The sequence below is a fragment of the Crocuta crocuta genome, unplaced genomic scaffold (genome assembly GCF_008692635.1).
Source record: "Crocuta crocuta isolate KB4526 unplaced genomic scaffold, BGI_CrCroc_1.0 scaffold37, whole genome shotgun sequence".
NCBI lineage: Eukaryota > Metazoa > Chordata > Mammalia > Carnivora > Hyaenidae > Crocuta > Crocuta crocuta.
Window position 1 is genome coordinate 1,363,142 of NW_027532040.1, and position 19,054 is coordinate 1,382,195.

At 34.9% G+C, this 19,054-nt stretch overlaps 1 protein-coding gene across 5 annotated transcripts in view; it reads right to left on the reverse strand.

Annotated features, from left to right (window-relative positions):
- The window catches only part of ANKIB1 (ankyrin repeat and IBR domain containing 1), a 135,233-nt gene that overhangs the window by 32,950 nt on the left and 83,229 nt on the right, over window positions 1-19,054 (reverse strand). For all 5 annotated transcript variants that reach the window (XM_077776248.1, XM_077776249.1, XM_077776247.1 and 2 more), the window contains 4 exons: window positions 17,185-17,393; window positions 15,985-16,073; window positions 9,353-9,497; window positions 7,718-7,884 (listed from right to left, as the gene is read on the reverse strand). In XM_077776248.1, coding sequence (XP_077632374.1) covers window positions 7,718-7,884; window positions 9,353-9,497; window positions 15,985-16,073; window positions 17,185-17,393 — 610 coding nt within the window. The remainder of the gene's footprint in view (window positions 1-7,717; window positions 7,885-9,352; window positions 9,498-15,984; window positions 16,074-17,184; window positions 17,394-19,054) is intronic.

Below are 19,054 nucleotides of genomic sequence, written 5' to 3' on the forward strand. Positions count from 1 at the left end.
CATCAATTATCTTGAAGGAGTAATTTAGTTTGCTTAAGTTACCGGTAGTACTGGGGTGCATGGTGGCTCAGTCAGTCGAGCATTTGATTCTGGATTTCAGCTGAGGTCATGATCCAAGGTCCTGGGATTGAGCCTCGCTTTGGGCTCTGTGCTGAGCATGGAGATTGCTAAAGATTCTCTCTCTCTCTCTCTCTCTCTCTCTCCCCCACCCCCTACCCTGCTTGCATGCTCTCTTAAAAAAGAAAAAAAAAGTGTTAAAAAAAATGGCTGACATTACTGAATTTGGCACTTGGGAAATCTTTTCCATAACTGTGGTTTTATAATGTTTCTTAGTAATTTAGTGGTGTGGTGACTTAACAATCATTCAAAAAATATTGGGTTGATTAAAAATGGAAGTTAAAAAATGCAAGTAGATGTATTATATATTACATTCACTTTAGTACATTAAAAATTTTTTTTTAATGTTTATTTTTGAGAGAACACAAGCAGGGAAGGGGCAGAGACAGAAGGAGACACAGAATGTGAAGTAGGCTCCAGGCTGTGGCCTGTTACCACAGAGCCCGACATGAGGCTCGAACCCACGGACTGTGAGATTATGACCTGGGTCGAAGTCAGATGCTTAACCAACAGAGGCACCCAGGCACCCCTGATTTTAGTACATATTAAAATCAACTCCACTGCCCAGAAATATAAGGGATACTTGTGGTAACTGTTAGTTTTAATTTGGCACATATACTAGCATACACTAGAGTAAAAAATATGCCACACATCTAGGAACAGTCTTTCCATATGGTGCTTAGGAATACATGCAGAATTAGAGTACCTAGATTTCTCATGACTTATTAAAAACCAACTTAGACATAAAATACACTTCTATATCTGCAGTATCTACATGAAGCCAATGAAATACATTATTTCTATTAACTTTAAGATTTTTTTCCCCACGAAGATTAAACAACACATTGAATATTTTTTCCCTAGTAGAATCAATACCAGTATGACTGGTTCTGGTGTGAGAACATTTTCTGACAGAACCAGGAAAAGAATCATGGGGGGTAGGAGGGGAAAGCCCAATGTTTACAAATGGAGTCTGAAAAAATAAATGCTATTTCTTCAAAAGGCCATAACTGCTTATCAGTATGCTTGGTTTTCTGAGGTATTGCATTAGACAGCAACAGAAATGTTCTTTTCCAGAACCTCACCAGAGGACACAGACCTGCTGCTTCCTCAGGTGCTAGCCCAATCAGCAGGATCACTTCTGAATGTTTAACTAGGTGGCACAGTTTCCAATGCAATGCTCAGAGTGGATATTTAAAGGAGAGGCTTATAAATCATAAAGAAGTCAGAGCAAGGACTGCAAATTAAAAAGGGAGTTAGAGATTGCTTTTTAAAACTAAGGGATTTGAGAAAATAAACCCAAACTACTTTGAAGTATGGTAATAACAATGTTACCAGACATTACATGATTGGAAATCTGAATTATGCCATGTGTAGGGAAAGGGTTATTCTGAAAGAAGTAATAAATGGACTAGAATGTTTTGCAAACACTAGAAAGTTAAATTCCTGAAGCAACTTTCAACCAAGACACTAATAACTGGTGACAAGATTTCTGAGAGACCTAGCACCTGTTGTTGCGACTGTACTTCAAAATGTCACTAAAAACAAGTGAATTGGAAGAGGAATTCTGTCATACAGTTAAATGAAATGTAGACACAACAATGGAGTGAGTTCATGAAGGGGAAAAAGTGCTTCATTATAAAGGAAAGAAAAGGTTATGTAACATAAAATCCTTAACCCTGTCCAAATATGATCCTTAACTAATATCAAGAAATCAAGGAATAGTTCTTTCCTTGAACATTTGTCAATATGGATAACCATTGGCAGAAATACACAGTGGCTCCACAGGATTCTGGAAAAGGAAAAACCTACTAAAGTTTCATTACTTGACGGAAGAAATTTCTAACAAGAAGTTGACAGTTTCAATTCACTGCCATTTTAGAACTTTATTAATGACCAATCCTGATTAAGTGGAAATCCCCATTTTACGATTTTCCTCCTTTAACTAACTTTCTTCCTTAATTAATAAATCAGCTAAAAATAATAATTTTGAAAAGCTGGAATTTCGGGAGCTCTTGGATGACTCAGTTGGTTAGGCATCTAAGTCTTGGTTTCAGCTTAGGTCATGATCTCACAATTCAGGAGTTCAAGCTCTGAGTTAGGCTCTGAACTGAAAGCATGGAGACTGCTTGGGATTCTCTCTCTCCCTCTCTCTTTGCCCCTCCCCTCTCAAAAAAAAAAAAAAAAGCTAGTATTTTTAAGTATACCAGGCAATGATGCAATAACTTACATATACTGACTCATTTAATCCACAAAACAACCCTTTCAAATTGGTACTATTATCCCCACTTTCTTTTCTTTTCTAATTTTCAATGTTTGTTTATTTTTGAGAGAGAGAGTGAGCATGTGTAAGTGGGGGTGGGGCAGAGAGAGACAGAGAATCTGAAGCAGGTTCTGCACTATCAGTGCAAAGCCAGACGTAGGGCTTGAACTCATGAACTGAGTGATTATGACCTGAGTGAGTGATCATGACCTGAGTCGAAGTCAGACACTCAACCAACTGAGCCACCGAGGTGCCCCTATTATCCTCATTTAAAATGCACAGAGAGGGGCACCTGGGTGGCTCAGTTGGTTGAGCATCTGACTTCGGCTCAGGTCAAGATCTCACAGTTAGTGGGTTTGAGCCCTGCATCAGGCTCTGGGCTGACAGCTCAGAGTTTGGAGCCTGCTTCAGATCCTGTGCCTCCCTCTCTCTGCCCCTCTCCTGCTCATTCTCTCACTCTGACTCTCAAGAATAAACCAACATTAAAAAAAAATTAAAATACACAGATAGACTCAATACTCTGCCAAAGGTCACACAAGTAGCAAGCAGATGAGCTGAGATTTGAAGCCAAATTGTTTGACTTTGGAACTAGTACATTTTATGTTGACTGCATCAATGACAAAGGCTTCAATTGTATTACTGTATTGTAAGAGAAGATGCTTATCATTGAGTCACACAGCTAGTTAATGGCAGTTAAGTCTCAAATAGGAGGTCCAATGTCTCCCGTTTAAGGTCAATCATATGCTCCACTGAAATTTGATAAATTGAACTTTCAATAGTATTTATTTAGATGAGTATGATATTTTGTATAGAGTAGACATGATATTTAAACAGGGTCTTATGACTGATTTATATCAAATAAATACCATGTTTCATTTCTGGGCCTAGGACAAGCTGGCAAATACATTCTGCTAGTTGGCAGGACTCTGATACTGAAATAGCTAAATACTGCCAATCTGGAAAAACAATTTTTTTTTTCTAGAACCAGAGCTATTAAGCTAAGGATCTGAGACTCTAATTTTGCAAGAGATAAGACTCAACTATTAGGGTCCACAAACAAGAACAATATCATACATTTTGCCCAGAGGACTCTTAAAAAGTGTGTGGCCTGTGAAGTCTGGAGGAGATGAGCTTGAAACTACTGCTTTAAGTCAATCAAGATTCACGATTCTAACAGGAGAGTAGGTTTTATCAAAATCCTTATTAATATTAATGCAGACATTTACTTGTGAATTTTCCCGAAATATCAGACAAATCTGCGCATCATACTTTGATTCACTGGAAACTTCAATGGACTAGAAACCTGATGCTGTTGTTTCTCATCAGTTGCATCACTATAATCCAAATCTTCTTACTGGTTAAATTTGTTTCATGGTGATGGTGACACTACTGTAAAGGGTTCTTTGCACAGTTTCAGTAAATAAATGCTCCACAGCTGGGTGATATATTAAAAACCACATAACATTACTGTTTAGAATATTCATGCCAGTCAATTTTATTCAATAACTCAAAAATATGTTTGTCTATGGATTCAGAAGAGATGAATTCCATTTAAGTGTCTCCCATCTTCAGTGGCAACACTGGTGATTAACAGGACTGGGGAGAGTGATACAGGAGAGACATGACCATTATACAGAAGGTTAAATTTGAGTTCTTCTCCTCACAAATTAGAATCTGGGTGGTATTAAGAAGTATTTTTGACAATAAATCTTTACAAAGTTGCCTCAGAAAAGAAAGACTTTGCATTAGTTCAGACAACACAGAAGTTACATAGTAGTATATTCTTTTTTTTTTTTTAATGTTTTATTTATTTCTAGGAGAGAGAGAGAGAGAGACAGTGTGAGCAGGGGAGGGTCAGAGAGAGAGGGAGTCACAGACTCTGAAACAGGCTCCAGGCTCTGAGCTGCCAGTCAGCACAGAGCCCGATGCGGGGCTCGAACCCACGAACCGCGAGATCATGACCTAAGCGAAAGTCGGATGCTTAACTAAGCCACCCAGGCGCCCCCATAGTAGTATATTCTACTTAATAAAGAGGAAAACAGAGGGGAAATGCTCATTGGCTTAAGTTATGTACATTGTCTATGGACAATATTGTCAAGATCAGACAAAATACAATTATACAGTCTAAGGGAAGAATGCATTCTAGGTTCAGTTATTAATGGCACAGAACTGGTGGGTGAACAGTTACAAACGAAAGGGCTATCCTGTGGTGGGAAGGGAAGTGTCTACTCCTACCTTCTCTCCTATCAATAAATATGTTCAGTTATACCCAGGCACACATCCCCCTGGGGGATGGCTCTCAACTCATTCTGTCACATGCAGCTCTTAAAAAGAAGGAACTGTTAGGGACACATGGGTGGCTCAGTCGATTAAGTGTCTGACTCTCGGTTTAGGCTCAGGTCATGATCTCAATGTTTGTGAGATCAAGCCCCATGTTGGGTTCTGTGCTGACAGTGTGGAGACTGCTTGGAATTCTCTCTCTCCCTCTCCTCTGCTCACGCTCTCTCAAAATAAATAAACAAATAAACCTAAAAAAAAAAAAGAGACAGAGAGAGAGACAAGGAACAATTATTGCCTTTTCTTGTGGTTTTTGTAATCATCTTTAGAGAATATTTCTGAGCTTTCTGGGGAAAGAAAGAAAGAAACTAAGACTCATGTCTTTATAAAGATTTTTCTTACAAAGCTTTCTTTTACAGAGAGCAGATTTTGCCTCTTTTTGATATACTAGATAAGGGCAGTAGAATTCTATTTAGAATTTCTTTTTAATTTTCAGAATTTCTTATTACAGGCAAAGCTCTTTTATTACATGAATAAGATTAGAAAGCTTAAGAATGTAAAAACAGAGACTGCAAATTAATGCCTAGAAAGGTAAAACAGGCGATGTAAAAAAATCTTAGAATAGGATTTAGATTTAGAACAGAATTGCTATGTCCAGAAAATGATGATTGTTTTTGCTAAGCCCTCTACTACTTTTATGAATAAGAGAAAGAGAAATAATTACCAAATGTGGCCTTGAATCCATTCACAGATCCTCTGAACTGGGAAAAAATTCAAAAGAGGGCCTGTGATCATGGCATACAGTAGTACCCAGCCTGATATTTTGGGGTATGAGAAAGAATAAGCTAATATAATTCTTCGAACACTGGTCTAGAAATGTAGTTTGTAGCATCATATATGTTTATAAAAACATTCATATAGCTTTTAGAATCTGTCATTGGTAGGTTTTTCCATTAGTTTCATCATGTTCAGTCAAACAAAATCTACTACTTGTAGCACATAAAGAAAGGTGAGGAAGAATATTTAAAAAATATTAGCTAATCTGTAGTAAAAATTAGTAAAAGCTAGACCATAGAAACCACAGAGCTTAAGAAGACAATGCCAATCACAGGTTCTTCTCTTTCCCTTCAAAACTTTATTATTCTCTGATCTTAGCAAATGCTCTCTTCTTATTATTTTCTAAATGTTTTATTAATCTACCTTTTTCTATTTTTGTAGCTTCTCCACCAATCCTCTGAATTAGCCTTGTTCAGCCAGGATGCTTACATGAACCAGAGAACTCAGAGACTGATTTGTGTGGTAACTTGCCTCAATTTTCCCAAGGATAATACACAATTAGTGCCATTTTAGATGCACAGGGTACACACAGAGGGGTGCCTGATGACACATGAGCTTAAATTTCTTAAGGAACTCCACACTAACTCAGAAGAGGAAGCTCCTTTATTTTCTTTTACTTTAACATTCTTATGTTACAGTAAAGTGGGTTCATATTCATCTAAGGACTATTCATGAACAATTAAACTAATGCGTATTCATTAATTCACTTGTCACTTCTGAGCTGGATCCTGAACTCCTCTGATAAAGTAGTAAGGTGGAGTCAAGAACCAATCCACAAATAGTTAAACATGCAAAATTAAAAATTAGGAATTTGTCTTTTAAACATTTTTAAAAATTACTATAATTTTTAAAATATAGTAGATTATTATTATATGTGGATATAATCTATCATTCAATACTTTGTTGCTATTTTACTTTCTGAGTCTGATTTAGCCATGAAAGTAGTCAATATGGTTTTCCTTTCATTAATCCCTTCATTCAAGCACCTAGTACAGAAGTCTAGCAAACTTTTTCTGTAAAGAACCAAATGATAGATATTGTGGGTTTTGTAGGCCATATGGTCTCTATTACAACCAGGTAATGTTGTCATGGCCTGAACGAAGCCACAGAATAGGTAAACAAACTGGCATGAATGGGTGTGGCTGTGTTAAAATAAAAATTGGTGGGGACAGTAGTTTTCTGACACCTGACCCAGAGTTCAGTGCTATATATAGATTAGCAATTCAAGGGATATTTTTAGCTAATGATAATGATGATGAGGGTAAGAAATAGACCTTTCAGACTACAGATATTTCCATAACTATGCCTTTTTACTACTTAGCAGTGCTAGAATTTGACTTTGGTTTCTGATAAGTAGAGTTTTATGCCTATCTAAAGCATATCCTTGCATGTGTGATACATTGGAAAATGAGAAAAAAGGAGAATACTATTTCTTGTTCTGTATCATTTAATTAACCAAGACAAAACAGTTAATTAAGACTGTATTGACTCTGAACAAAGCAGAATGCCGATGTCAGATATATAGTCAAATGACTATATAACTACATAGCCTATCCATTACTGATTTATCACCAGTTCATACTTATTAAGTACTTTCCTTATTAAACAAAACACAAGACACACAAAGTGATTCCTAAGTAGGACTGTGCATTAAGAACCACTAAAAGCTTCTTTTTGGGGGCCCTACTCCAAAACCTACTAAGTCAAAATCTTACTTACTGCGGCCTAGGATGAAAATTTGGGAAAACTGTCTTAGTTAATTCTGGTTATCCCTGGTTAAGAATCACTGCTGGAGTCTTTTTTCAAGAAAAAAAGTTAAGCTCTAAACATGTTCTAATCTATAGTCAACAATTTGGTATCAGTGTTTAAGTGTATGAGCTCTGGAATCAGAGCTGGGATCTAATCCCATTTCTGCCATTTCCTAGCTGTATAACCTGAGCAATTTCTATATGCCTGAGGTTCTTTATCTGTAAAATGGGTATAATAACAATATTCAACTCATAGCATTGTTGGGAGAATTCAATATATGAAAATACTTGGCATAATGCCTGGCGCACATCAGGCACACAATAAATATAAACTATTACTACTCATCACACATTTTTTAAATTAATAAGAATAATATAAAATATACTCCATTTTAAAGGCCTAATTCAAGACATAAAGTCTTTTTAAAAACTGTTAGAAAGGTGACTAGGCTATTCCAACTTGTCTTGTACTGACCAGCAGAAGAGGTGTCCTTTTCCACAATCCACAGCAGGAGCTCTGAGCAAGGGAAAGCTGAGTGAATCAGACCCAGATGTATTTGACCCTTGTTTTGTAAGTCTGACTGCTCTTTCACAGCCTGGAGTAGGACACCATTTAATGGCAGGATTATTTTCAACAAAGGCCTGTTGAAACAGCAATAACAAAGCATGACAGAAAATATTTTAACGCTAAATTTTCAGAGTGTATCCTATATCAATTTAATTTAAAAGGGGAAAAAAAGCGTGAAATAAAAAACAAAGAGTAATCGGTCTGATAGTTAAAATAATACCAGAAAGTATGAAACTTAAGTAAGAAGTACAGAAGAGGTAATTACCTTAGTAACAACATGTCTTTTTAAATTTATATTTTCTTTAATCAAAAAACCAGGTTGGGATGCCTGGGAGGCTCAGTTGGTTAGACTCCAGCTTCAGCTTAGGTCATGATCTTATGGTTCCTGAGTTTAGAGCCCAACATTGGGCTCCGCACTGGCGGTGTACAGTGTGCTTGGGATTCTTTCTCTCTCTGTCCCTCTCCCACTTGCTCTCTCTCAAAATAAATTTATAAAAATATAAAAAACACAAAAACCAGGTAATGATGATGAAGTAAAAATATAATTAATTACAAAGAAAATGTGTAATTTAAACATGTTTCCTCATAATAATGTGCTGCTTTTCTGATGGAAAATAATTATAGAATCTTGTATGTGATTATTAGTTATATTAGGACTGCAAATTTCTAAATGGTGCCCTAATAATACATAAAAGTCAATATTATTATGCTTTCTATGTTATGAAATAGCAGGATGTCTTTTTTTAAAAAGTCCATTATGTTATAGGGTTTATAGACTATAAAAATCTGCATAAAGCAGTCAAAGTATAATTTTTAAATCTCACAAGAAAGTAACTTACCTATGCTTCTGCACAACTCTTAAACAAAAATAAATAATATAGGGAAAAAAGAAACATTCATTATATGAAGCTATTCTTCCAAAAAACCCATTTTAAGCTGATAATCTTTATATCTGAATATTCACATGTAACAGTATAAAATAGGTCTTTTGGAAAATTTCAAATAGGTACTTACGATCTACTTTGAACACTGTTCTCATCAATCAGTCATAAAAGTACAACCAACAAATCAGTAAATAGCTCTGACCAACAGATATTTTATTTTTGTTAAATTACTACTTCTGCTTGTAATTTTTACTTGTTTTTTAAAATTTTAAAAATGTATTTTAGAGAGTGAGAGAGTGAGTGGGGGAGAGGGGCAAAGGTGGGGAGAGAGAGAAAATCTTAAGTAGGCTGTATGTTCAGCATGGAGCTTGACAGGGGGCTCGATACCATAACCCTGGATCATGACCAGCTGAAATCAAGAGGTGGATGCTCTGAGCCACCCAGGCACCCCTACTTTTACTTCTATCATGACAACAAAATAATGCTTTAGCTTAAAGCTTTAATTAATGCCACCACTCCTTCATGCAGTTTTTCTGGGTTACAAAAGTCAGAGTCCATTATTATGTGTTTTCAAAAATAAAATAAAATAATTAAATAAAATCTGCTATACAGTTTTAATAAAATTAAAATGATAGAAATGAGATAATTGGCAGCTTACCTTAATATCAAACTGTAGGTATCGTTTGTCCATCTCCTTAGAAACTACACTTTCTATGATATCCACAGGCACAAGTTGGAAGCAATCATATGCAGGGCAAAAAATGTTGTGAGCTTCACCTTCTTGAATTTTCAGATTCAAAAACCTATTGAAATTATCAGTTGATAGAAAAAAGGAAGAATATAACTTATTTTCACATTCTAAGAATTTTTTATGCTGAATTTTCTTTTAGAGTATAATTACAATAACACCAATGAACAACAAAGTGTGGAATATCAATTGTAATACACAGATTCACATAATTCTCAAGCATTATTAAACATTACTAGCTCAACTGTTCATTCATTTATTCATATACACACATATGGATCTATATACTCATAATTATGTTTTATATATTTTTTGTACATATTCCTCTTTTGCTTTATTCTCTCTAAAAATCTGAAACAATACATATAACATTACAATTTCAGAAATGAGTAGTTGGGAAAGGTCACATTCAATTCTCAATATTCTGTACTTTTAAAGAAAAGGGAGCAATTTATAGAATTAAAATCCTGGATAATCCAAGAGATTTGGGGGTGGCATTCCAAGATAGCATACCTTTTTGAAGAAAAGACTTTCTGCTTATATTTCATTTAGATGAATATTAAGTTGCATGTCCTACTTTAGGCACACTAGTTGACCTAGTAGGCAAAAGGCATCCTGGAGAGTGGCAGGAATGTAGCCCAAGGTGAATTAATTAAGTGCTTAAGAGGAGAATTGTGAGTTAGAGAATTTCAGGTCTGCCACTAACAAGTCATATGATCTTTAACAATTTATTTACCTGTCTGCCCCTCAGTTTCACTATCTGTAAAATGGAGATAATAATAAGCACTTCTTGGAGTTGTTACATAGATTATATGATACAGTGTGTGAATATCTCCATTGTGCCTAGCATAGAATAAGAACTCATTAATTTTAGCAAGGGCTTTATTTTTATTGTTATTAGTAATCTCTATGGAAAAACAAGAAAGAAACAAGCTTTTGAAGTGTGATTTAACACTTAAACCTAGAGAAAATAAATGGAAAACCAGGCAATTAAGTCACCACTCTCTCGTGTTCACTATCAACTGTTTGACTATTCTGCCTGCAGTATTTTTTCCTTTGGGTTCTCTCAGTCTCTTTATTCCACTGCACTNTGCTCCATTTCCTTTTTCCACAATTTCATCCTGGCACTTCAAGGAAAACAGAGCCTCTCGTTTTGTTTTTTAACTTTATTTTGAGAGAGAGAGAAAGCATGTGCAGGGGAGGGGCAGAAAGGAAGAAGAGAGAATCCCAAGCAGTATCTGCACTGTCAGGACAGAGCCCAACGGGGGCTTGAACCCATGAACCGCGAAATTATGATCTGAGCCAAAAACAAGAATTGGATGCTTAACCTACTGAGCTCCCAGACACCCTCACAGCCCTCTGCTAATAACCTTTCTAACATACCCCAAACCTAGCCATATCTTTAGCTCTCTCTGCCTTCTTCTCACTTCAGTGAAAAAGGGCTTCCTTCTCCACCCCCAAGTTAATCCTTAAATACTCTGGCTAGCTCTGGAACTTGCACAGTCCATAAACCTATCTCCTCTCTGCCTCTGTCTTTCTGTCTGTCTCCTAATAGCTCTTTACTTTGGCACAATAAATACGTTCAAGTTTCTTCCCACTGTGAAACATTCTCAACTAAATGATCCTTCTTAGCTCTACTTTCCTTTCATATCAAAGTTTTGTGACAAAATAGTTTGATGATTTGTCACTCCTTCCTCCAGTCCATCCCATTCACTTCTCAACCTGCAACACTGTGGCTTTAATAGCATCTTCACTGAATGGCCAGCTCTCAACAATGTCATTAAGACTACCCATTAGCCCAAGGATTCAAGACTTCTCAGTTTTTATCTGCATTGACTTCTCAGACACTGCTAAACAGTTCCTTCTTTCAGATTCTCTCTTTTCTCTGGCTTCTAGGACTATTTTTTTCCACTGGCATTATCTTCCTAGCGTTGGTTGCTCCTTACCCATCTTTTTCACTAGTGGCTTTTACTCTCCTGATTACTGATGTTTTACTGTTTTCCAGGGTTTTCATACCAAAACTCTTTTCTTCCCATTTCATTCAATCTTCCTGGGTGATCTAAATACTAACTTGGGATGCCTAGGTCGGTTAAGTGTCCAATTTTAGCTCAGGTCATGATCTCACGGTTTGGGGGTTTGAGCCCTGCGTCGGGCTCTGGAGCCTGCTTCAGATTCTTGTCTCTCTCCCTCTCTCTGTGCCCCTCCCCCACTTGTGCTGTCTCTCTCTCAAAAATAAGCATTAATTTTTTTTTAAATACTCCTAACTTAAACTACCACCTATATGCTAATAACTGAAATTTAAAGCCCAGATATCCTTCTTTAGCTATAGATTTGATTACACCTAATATTTTTGTTTAAATGCCTCATATGCATTTAAAATTCAACATGTTTAAAATCTTCCCTATTTTTCAATATAATTTAAAAACCACACATGCTCCACAAAACTCTGACATATCTCAACAGAAGGCCACTCTGTACCTTAGTGACCAGTTAAAAATAACGTGTATTACTCTGTGTTAGGAAAAACAATAGAAATAAGTATTTATTTAAATAATAAATAATATTTATTCTTCACTGCTTCACATTTGCAGTAAAAAAAAAAGCCTGTTTCATTTAAGAATAGTCTTGATGGAATAATATAAGTTATGAATTACTGGTTATTAATAAATTTTATTTTATGAAATCTTAGCCCACAAGCACACATCTTTTAGGTATGCTGTGCAAAGACATGGGAAGTAAGCATTATGAACTGCTGCTGCATACCAAAGCATGCTAGCTGTCTCGAGGAAAAGTACTTAGGAAAATGTTCAATTTAGAAGTGGACCTACCTGCTTTTATCATGGAATGCTATTTTTATTTGAATACTATTTATTTGGAAAATGAGTTAAGTGTACCTGTCATGTCAAGGAAAAAATTGGGAGTATTTGTTGTCAATGATAAAATTCAAGACTTCATGTAAAAATTAGAATTTTGAAAAATTCTTAACTGCAATTGTGAACTTGACAGCTTTGCAATACTTAAAGACTTTTCTTTTTTCTTTTTAAAACTTACTTATTTAAACTCAAGTTAGTTAACATACAATGTAGTACTGGTTTCAGGAGTAGAACCAAGTGATTCATCACATATATATGATACCCAGTGTTCATCCCAACTGCCCCCCTTAATGCCCATCACTCATTTAGCCCCTACCCCACCTCTCCTCCAGCAATGCTCAGTTTGTTCTCTGTATTTAACAGTCTCTTATGGTTTGCCTCCCTCTCTGTTTTTATTTTTCCTTCCCTTCACCTATGTTCATCTGCTGTGTTTTTTAAATTCCACATATGACATTTTTCTGATGAGTTTGGTGATGATAGTAACTAATGTGATTTTTTAAACTATATTTATGCATAGTGAAATATGTTACCTTTGGAAGATCTGCATAACCCAGTGAACCAACATTTTCCAAAATGATATAGTGCAAGACAGACCAACGATTTTAATGTAGAGGTACAAAAAACAAAACCTATTGATAAGGTCTCAGATTTTATACTGCAACTAACCACTAAGAAACTACCACTGATGTATATTAGACTATCTAAATTTATTAATACACTTCTCTTTTTTCCATTTACACATCTTTGTGAGGCCAAATTTTCTTTACGTATGTCAACCCAAACAATTTATCATTATAGATGGAATATATATTATCATAGACTGAATGTATGGGAATATAGCTGTCTTTTATTAGACTAGACATTAAAGAGATTTGTAAAACAATACAATTCTTCTAATTTTTTTATTTGAAAATAGTTAATTGTTCACAGTAAATGTTATTTATGTTAACGTATAATGGGTTTATTATTATTCTTTTTAGCTATGAATAAGTTCCCTGGAAAGTTGAATATAATTTATCTTAAGAGAGTTTCCTGTCAAAGTGCACTGTTTCCTCATAGTTCCTATATGATGATTTAAATTTTATGTACTCTAAATACATCAGAGCAGGTTTAAGTATCNAAGATCTCAATTGAAGGCAAGATCATTTCCTTGTGAACCATGCTATTAATCTTCATCAAGATACAATTTCCCACTAAATTTATATGCAGAGCATGGAGTTGATGAGCGTGCATAAAAGAGAAGTCTGGGGCAAACTTTACCTACACTTTTATCTTGTTGGTCACCCATCCTTAGTAAGATGATAATAACTACCATTTATCAAGTCTTAACTATGTGCCAGGCCCTGTTCATTTCCAGTACTTTACATATATTAAGCCATTTGATAGTACACTGACAACAATCCTATGAAGTACTATTATCACCATTTTATAGACAAGAAAATTGAGGCATAAGGAGGTTACCACTTACCTAAATTAACAACTAATAAGTAGCAGGAAGGATATTCTAGGCTGGGTAGAAAATAATAATTTCCCTTTCATTTAAGCCCTTGGCGTAGATGCTTACAAGCACTGGTGGGATTGATGATATTATGAGGTAGGAAAGAGTAAAATAAATTGAGAGATATTTTAAACTATCTGAGGATCTTTAAAAATTCTTTCATGCTTATTAAACAAAGAAGTTTCTTTTCTATATGTCTATAAAAGGGCTGCATTTAATTTAAAAATAGTTTTATCAATGTATAAATCACCCAACCTAGAACCTGTTTTACTGCTGCTTGATTTGACAAGAACTACTGGCAGGATGATGGGAGGAGAATCCTAGGTAGGTTGATAAAGTACCACAGAAAATAATAATTAGATCTTTCAAATTTAAATCTTACCATAAACTTCCCATGGCTAGTCTGATGAGTATGGGAGATGGTTCCTGTGACAGAAGTGTGGCGAAGGAGGTAAAGGAAGTTCAAAAAAATTCAAGTAAATCCCTTGGGGAGGCTGTTTTCACAGAGAAACCAAGGTCCAAAGTAGCAAACTTGGTAGAACCCAGAAAATACTCCCTAATACAACAGAGTAACAATTAAGCTAAACAAAGTATTGTACCTGTGGAAGGTTTTCTGCATCCAGAACTAGGTCAAAGTTAGCTTTGGATTGCAAACGCTGACCCTTACCAATTAGGTTGTCTGTATTAGCTGTACTAATTTGATGTTATCTAATTAAAGTCTAGTCTATGTTTAAAAGAATGACCATGTATTCTCATTTATTCTGATTTTAAGAAGCAGTGATATTTCTCTCTCCAAATGAAATCTTGCCCTATACCCTGACTTAAAAAACGAAATGTACTTAAAATGAAACCAGAATAACAGAAAGATGAGTGGTTGTCTACAAGCTGGAGGGAGGAGGGGGTGGGGAAGATGAGGAGACAGAGAGAATGACTGGAGGGATGTCAAGGAGAAACGAGGAAAGTTTTGGTGATGGATATTTTCATTATTTTTATTGTGGTAATGGTTTCATGGGTATGTACATATGTAAAATCTTATCAAATTATTTAAATATGTGGTTTATTATTTGTCAATTATACTCCAACAGAATTGTTCAAAAAAACAACAGAAAATTTGCTCAGGTTCTTGCTCTCTCACCCAATAGGGTATTCCCCAGTTCCCTACACTTGGTACCTGGTACTCCATGAAAAAGAATAGTTTGAAAATTTCTAATTTTTAAGATTTCCTTAAATACTAATGACATGCTTTGCTTAGGTCATTAATCAGGAGATTTATGTGCTCCAGAGATAACATGATATTTTACTGCTCATTAATTACACTGATCTTCTCTTTGTTTCGTTTATAAACCTCTCTTGAAAAGTGCAACATTAGAGCAAAGTTAATGGATGGTAAGAAAGTATAACTCTTGGTGAGATAATGGGAAGGAGTACAGAGATAAACATGAGAAACAAAATAAATTTCCCATTTTTAATATATACCCAACCATGTCTAGAAGCGACATTGAACTTTGAATAGGTTAAAAGGGGATTTAAAAAAATTTTTAATATTTATTTTTGAGAGAGAGAGAGAGAGCAAGGGAGGAGCAGAGAGAGAGGAGACACAGAATGCAAAGCAGGCTCCAGGCTCTGAACTGTCAGCACAGAACCCGACGCAGGGCTCGAACCCACAAACCGTGAGATCATGACCTGAGCCAAAGTTGGATGCTTAACCGACTAAGCCACCCAGGTGCCCCTAAGGAGATCCGTGTTGTTAACAGATTTTCAAGGCTATTCGCTCGTCACCAAATATTCAGAGGAAGCATAAAACAGTGTTTACAAAATCTTGGAATATAAAAAATGTTATTCTTGATATTTAGGCATAGGCTTGAAATTTACATTAGATATAATATAAATTAAAATACTAAGGAAACTTATTTATGCATACCCGCTTTGTTACCAACAGTACCTTATATTAAGTGAAATAACATTACCAAATTAAATGATTTTACTGTATTAATAAATGGGAAGATGTAAAAATAAGAAAAACTAAATTCTTCCTTAGTAGTATATTTCAGTGTAACTCTGAAACCAATATAAATAATCCATATCATTAAATATCAAAAGCAAGCAATTTTATTACCAAATAAGAGGCTGTCATGCAGTAAGAAATATTAATAAGCTGCACATATACTCACGACTCCCAACATCCTCTACAAAAGTCATGTCCACAGGGCATATCCACTGGGTCTTCAAATACAGAAATACTGCACATACAAATGTCACACTGGAGATGAAGAGAAGCAATGATTTAAATGAAGCCATACTTTGGAGAGAGAATGATAAATTTATTGTGTTAGTTTAATGCAAGAGTGATACTGTAATAATTATAAAGTTAAGTGTTTCATAAGGGAGGTTAAAGTTAGTATGCCTATTTTTGATTGAATAACAAATACCATGGCTACTTCATTAGAAACTATTATGGGATTTAAATGTTTTAATACACAAGTCAAACTCTTAAATTCTGAATTTTCCATATCAATTATCCATTTGGGAAAAAAACTACAAGAAGCAAACCATCAGAAATCGTCCACTGCAAAATAACCACTTCAATATCATGTCCTTCAGCCTATACTCATCCCAGAAAATCTACAAAAATAGAGTAACTTTGTGTTTTCAACATAAAAATTCAGGATATTCAGAGTAGCAATTTAAGGATTTCAACCCAGGGAACTCTGCTACAAAACTGTATATCTTTCTAAACAATGACTTATTAGGAGCAAATATTCCAATGTTACAGATGCAAACTATAGAAACAGAATTCTGTTTTCCGAGAAAGCTGAGAAAAAACCCAGAATATTTATTTTTATCACATATTTCAGTATAACAGCATAACAATGGTATGCCATTTAAAAATGTAGACAATGGCAGTGTTGTTTCTCAATAAAAAACAAACAGTTATTATGAAAATGTATCTAGATGATACACTCAAGAAACTTTACTGAAGCAAATACATAATTATCAATATTTTACTATAAGTGTTTTCATATTTTTATTTAAAGTGCCCATCACAAACTCAACTTTTAATATTTCAGCATGGTGTGTTTAAAACTTTAAGCACCTGGAGATTTTAAGTGAAAATACAGTAGATGGCTTTCTCAAACTCTTTTGTGTTTTCTGTTTTGAAATGAGAAAAGAAAACCTTTTGTTTTTCAGTCTGTAATTCAGAGATCACCAAAATATTCTGTGATAATAAAAACTTACCAAAGGGTGAAATACCTGAACCCTTCAATTATAAGAATATAATTAAAAGGTTTCATGAAACAACATTAAATAATTTAAAAGTTAAAAGACTAAACACAAAATTAGGGGGCAATACATTGAATACTGAATCATACCAAACTGGTGTCCAAATCCCCAGGAGATAAACTTAGTTCATCTGGAGAGGTGACAGAAGAGCGTGTAGTCCTTGGAGTTCTGGGAGAAGGGAGTGTGTCCCAGGCATTATATCCACTTGGGGGTGGAGTTGGCATCTGAACACCTGATCGTTGGCAGCAGTTCTCCGGGTTGGACATCCAAGCTTCAAGTAATTTCTCCCTGTCCCAGTCTTTAAGAAAAATGGAATAGATAGCTCTCAGAAAACAGAAAATATGGTGATGTTTTAAGAGTCTCATAATAACAAAAAAGAGGATAAATTAAAGTGATATAGGCCATCTCTTATATATCAAAGTAGTAACAGCAAATGAATATTCAGGAATGTTATATGCACTACTATTTTTAAACAGAATTTAAACTCTTATAATCTACTGTGGTTTAAAATATATCAATATCTACCAATATCATCAAAACTCCCCATCATTTCTAATAATCAAAAGAAATGTTTCACACATCACTTTTGGAAGTTACTAAATTATTTTTGGCATAGGTTTGAATTAGCCATTTTACTCCTTTCAAGAAAAAAATGTAAATTTTGCAATTGGTTTCACTGGTGTCAAGTTGTAAAATGATTGGACAGCTTACTTTAATAAACATGTCAAAATGCCAACAAGCCCAAAAATCATTTGCCACACAGCAGAAAAACTTCTGAAGGGATTATGGTTATAAAGTTTTAGTTAATTAGGTATAAATTCTGTATTCAGTGAGTTCAAATCTGACTTAACTAAAGATGATCTTCCTACTAGGAACACTTTTAAAATAACCAAGTAAAGTGTGCTATATAAAGTCCAGAACCATAAAACTTAACCCATTGAAAATAATAAATAAGTACATCCAATTATTTTGTTAGCTGTTTTATACACATTATTTAATTTATTTCCCCCAACAAACCTTTCAATCATTATTTAGGTGAAGAAACCAGGACTCAGGAAAGTTATATAACTTGCCCTGGCTCACACAGATAGTGAAGGATTTGAAACCCATTTCTGTAATTCCAAAACCTGTTTTCTTCCACTGTAGCACAGTGAAGTACAGGGTCAAAAGTAGTAGTAGAGTCAGTTATTCAATGTGGGCCCATTCTATACAATTTTACAGCTCTAATACAAATAGCTGTAGGATCTTTCTATGCAAGACTTTTTCCAACCATATTAAGTCAGTGTATTGGTGGTTTAATAGCATAATTATTATACCTTAGAGGTGCAATACAGATAGACTGGGTGTGTTTCTGACTGTGTAAACCAAACTTACAAAGGCACAGAAGTATAATGAAGAGACACGAGCAATTCTGTAAAGTTACAGCACACCACACTGTGGTTTGAGAAGATGGTAAACAAGATTGGAAAAGGAGTCAGATTACAAAAAGGAAGAAAAATCTAACAACTGAAAAAAACTCTATGAGTACATTCTAGGAAATCTTGCTACATGGAAGTTAGTATTTTGATAGGTCATTACTTACTTAAAGGTTAAAATTACTTTTCTTAGAACAGTAAGATTATTTTTCCAAAGTATCCATTATGTCACTTTTTAATAAAGGAAAAAATAACGAACTACTATAATTTCTATAAACAGATATTAAGTATGCTAGATTTTAGTTTTATCTACTACAAATATTTTGAGCACAGATTTTGCTTGGATTCTATTATATCATTCACTTAGCACATATTTACTGAATGTCTTTTATGTGCACTGTCAGGCAGTAGGGATACAATGGGAGGAAAAATCAGGCATGATTCCTGCCTTCATGAAACTTAGTCTAGTAAGGAGAAAAACAGTAAGTAAAAAATCAACACAATAACAAAAGAATCATCACTGTCAGACTGTCATGGAGGAGAA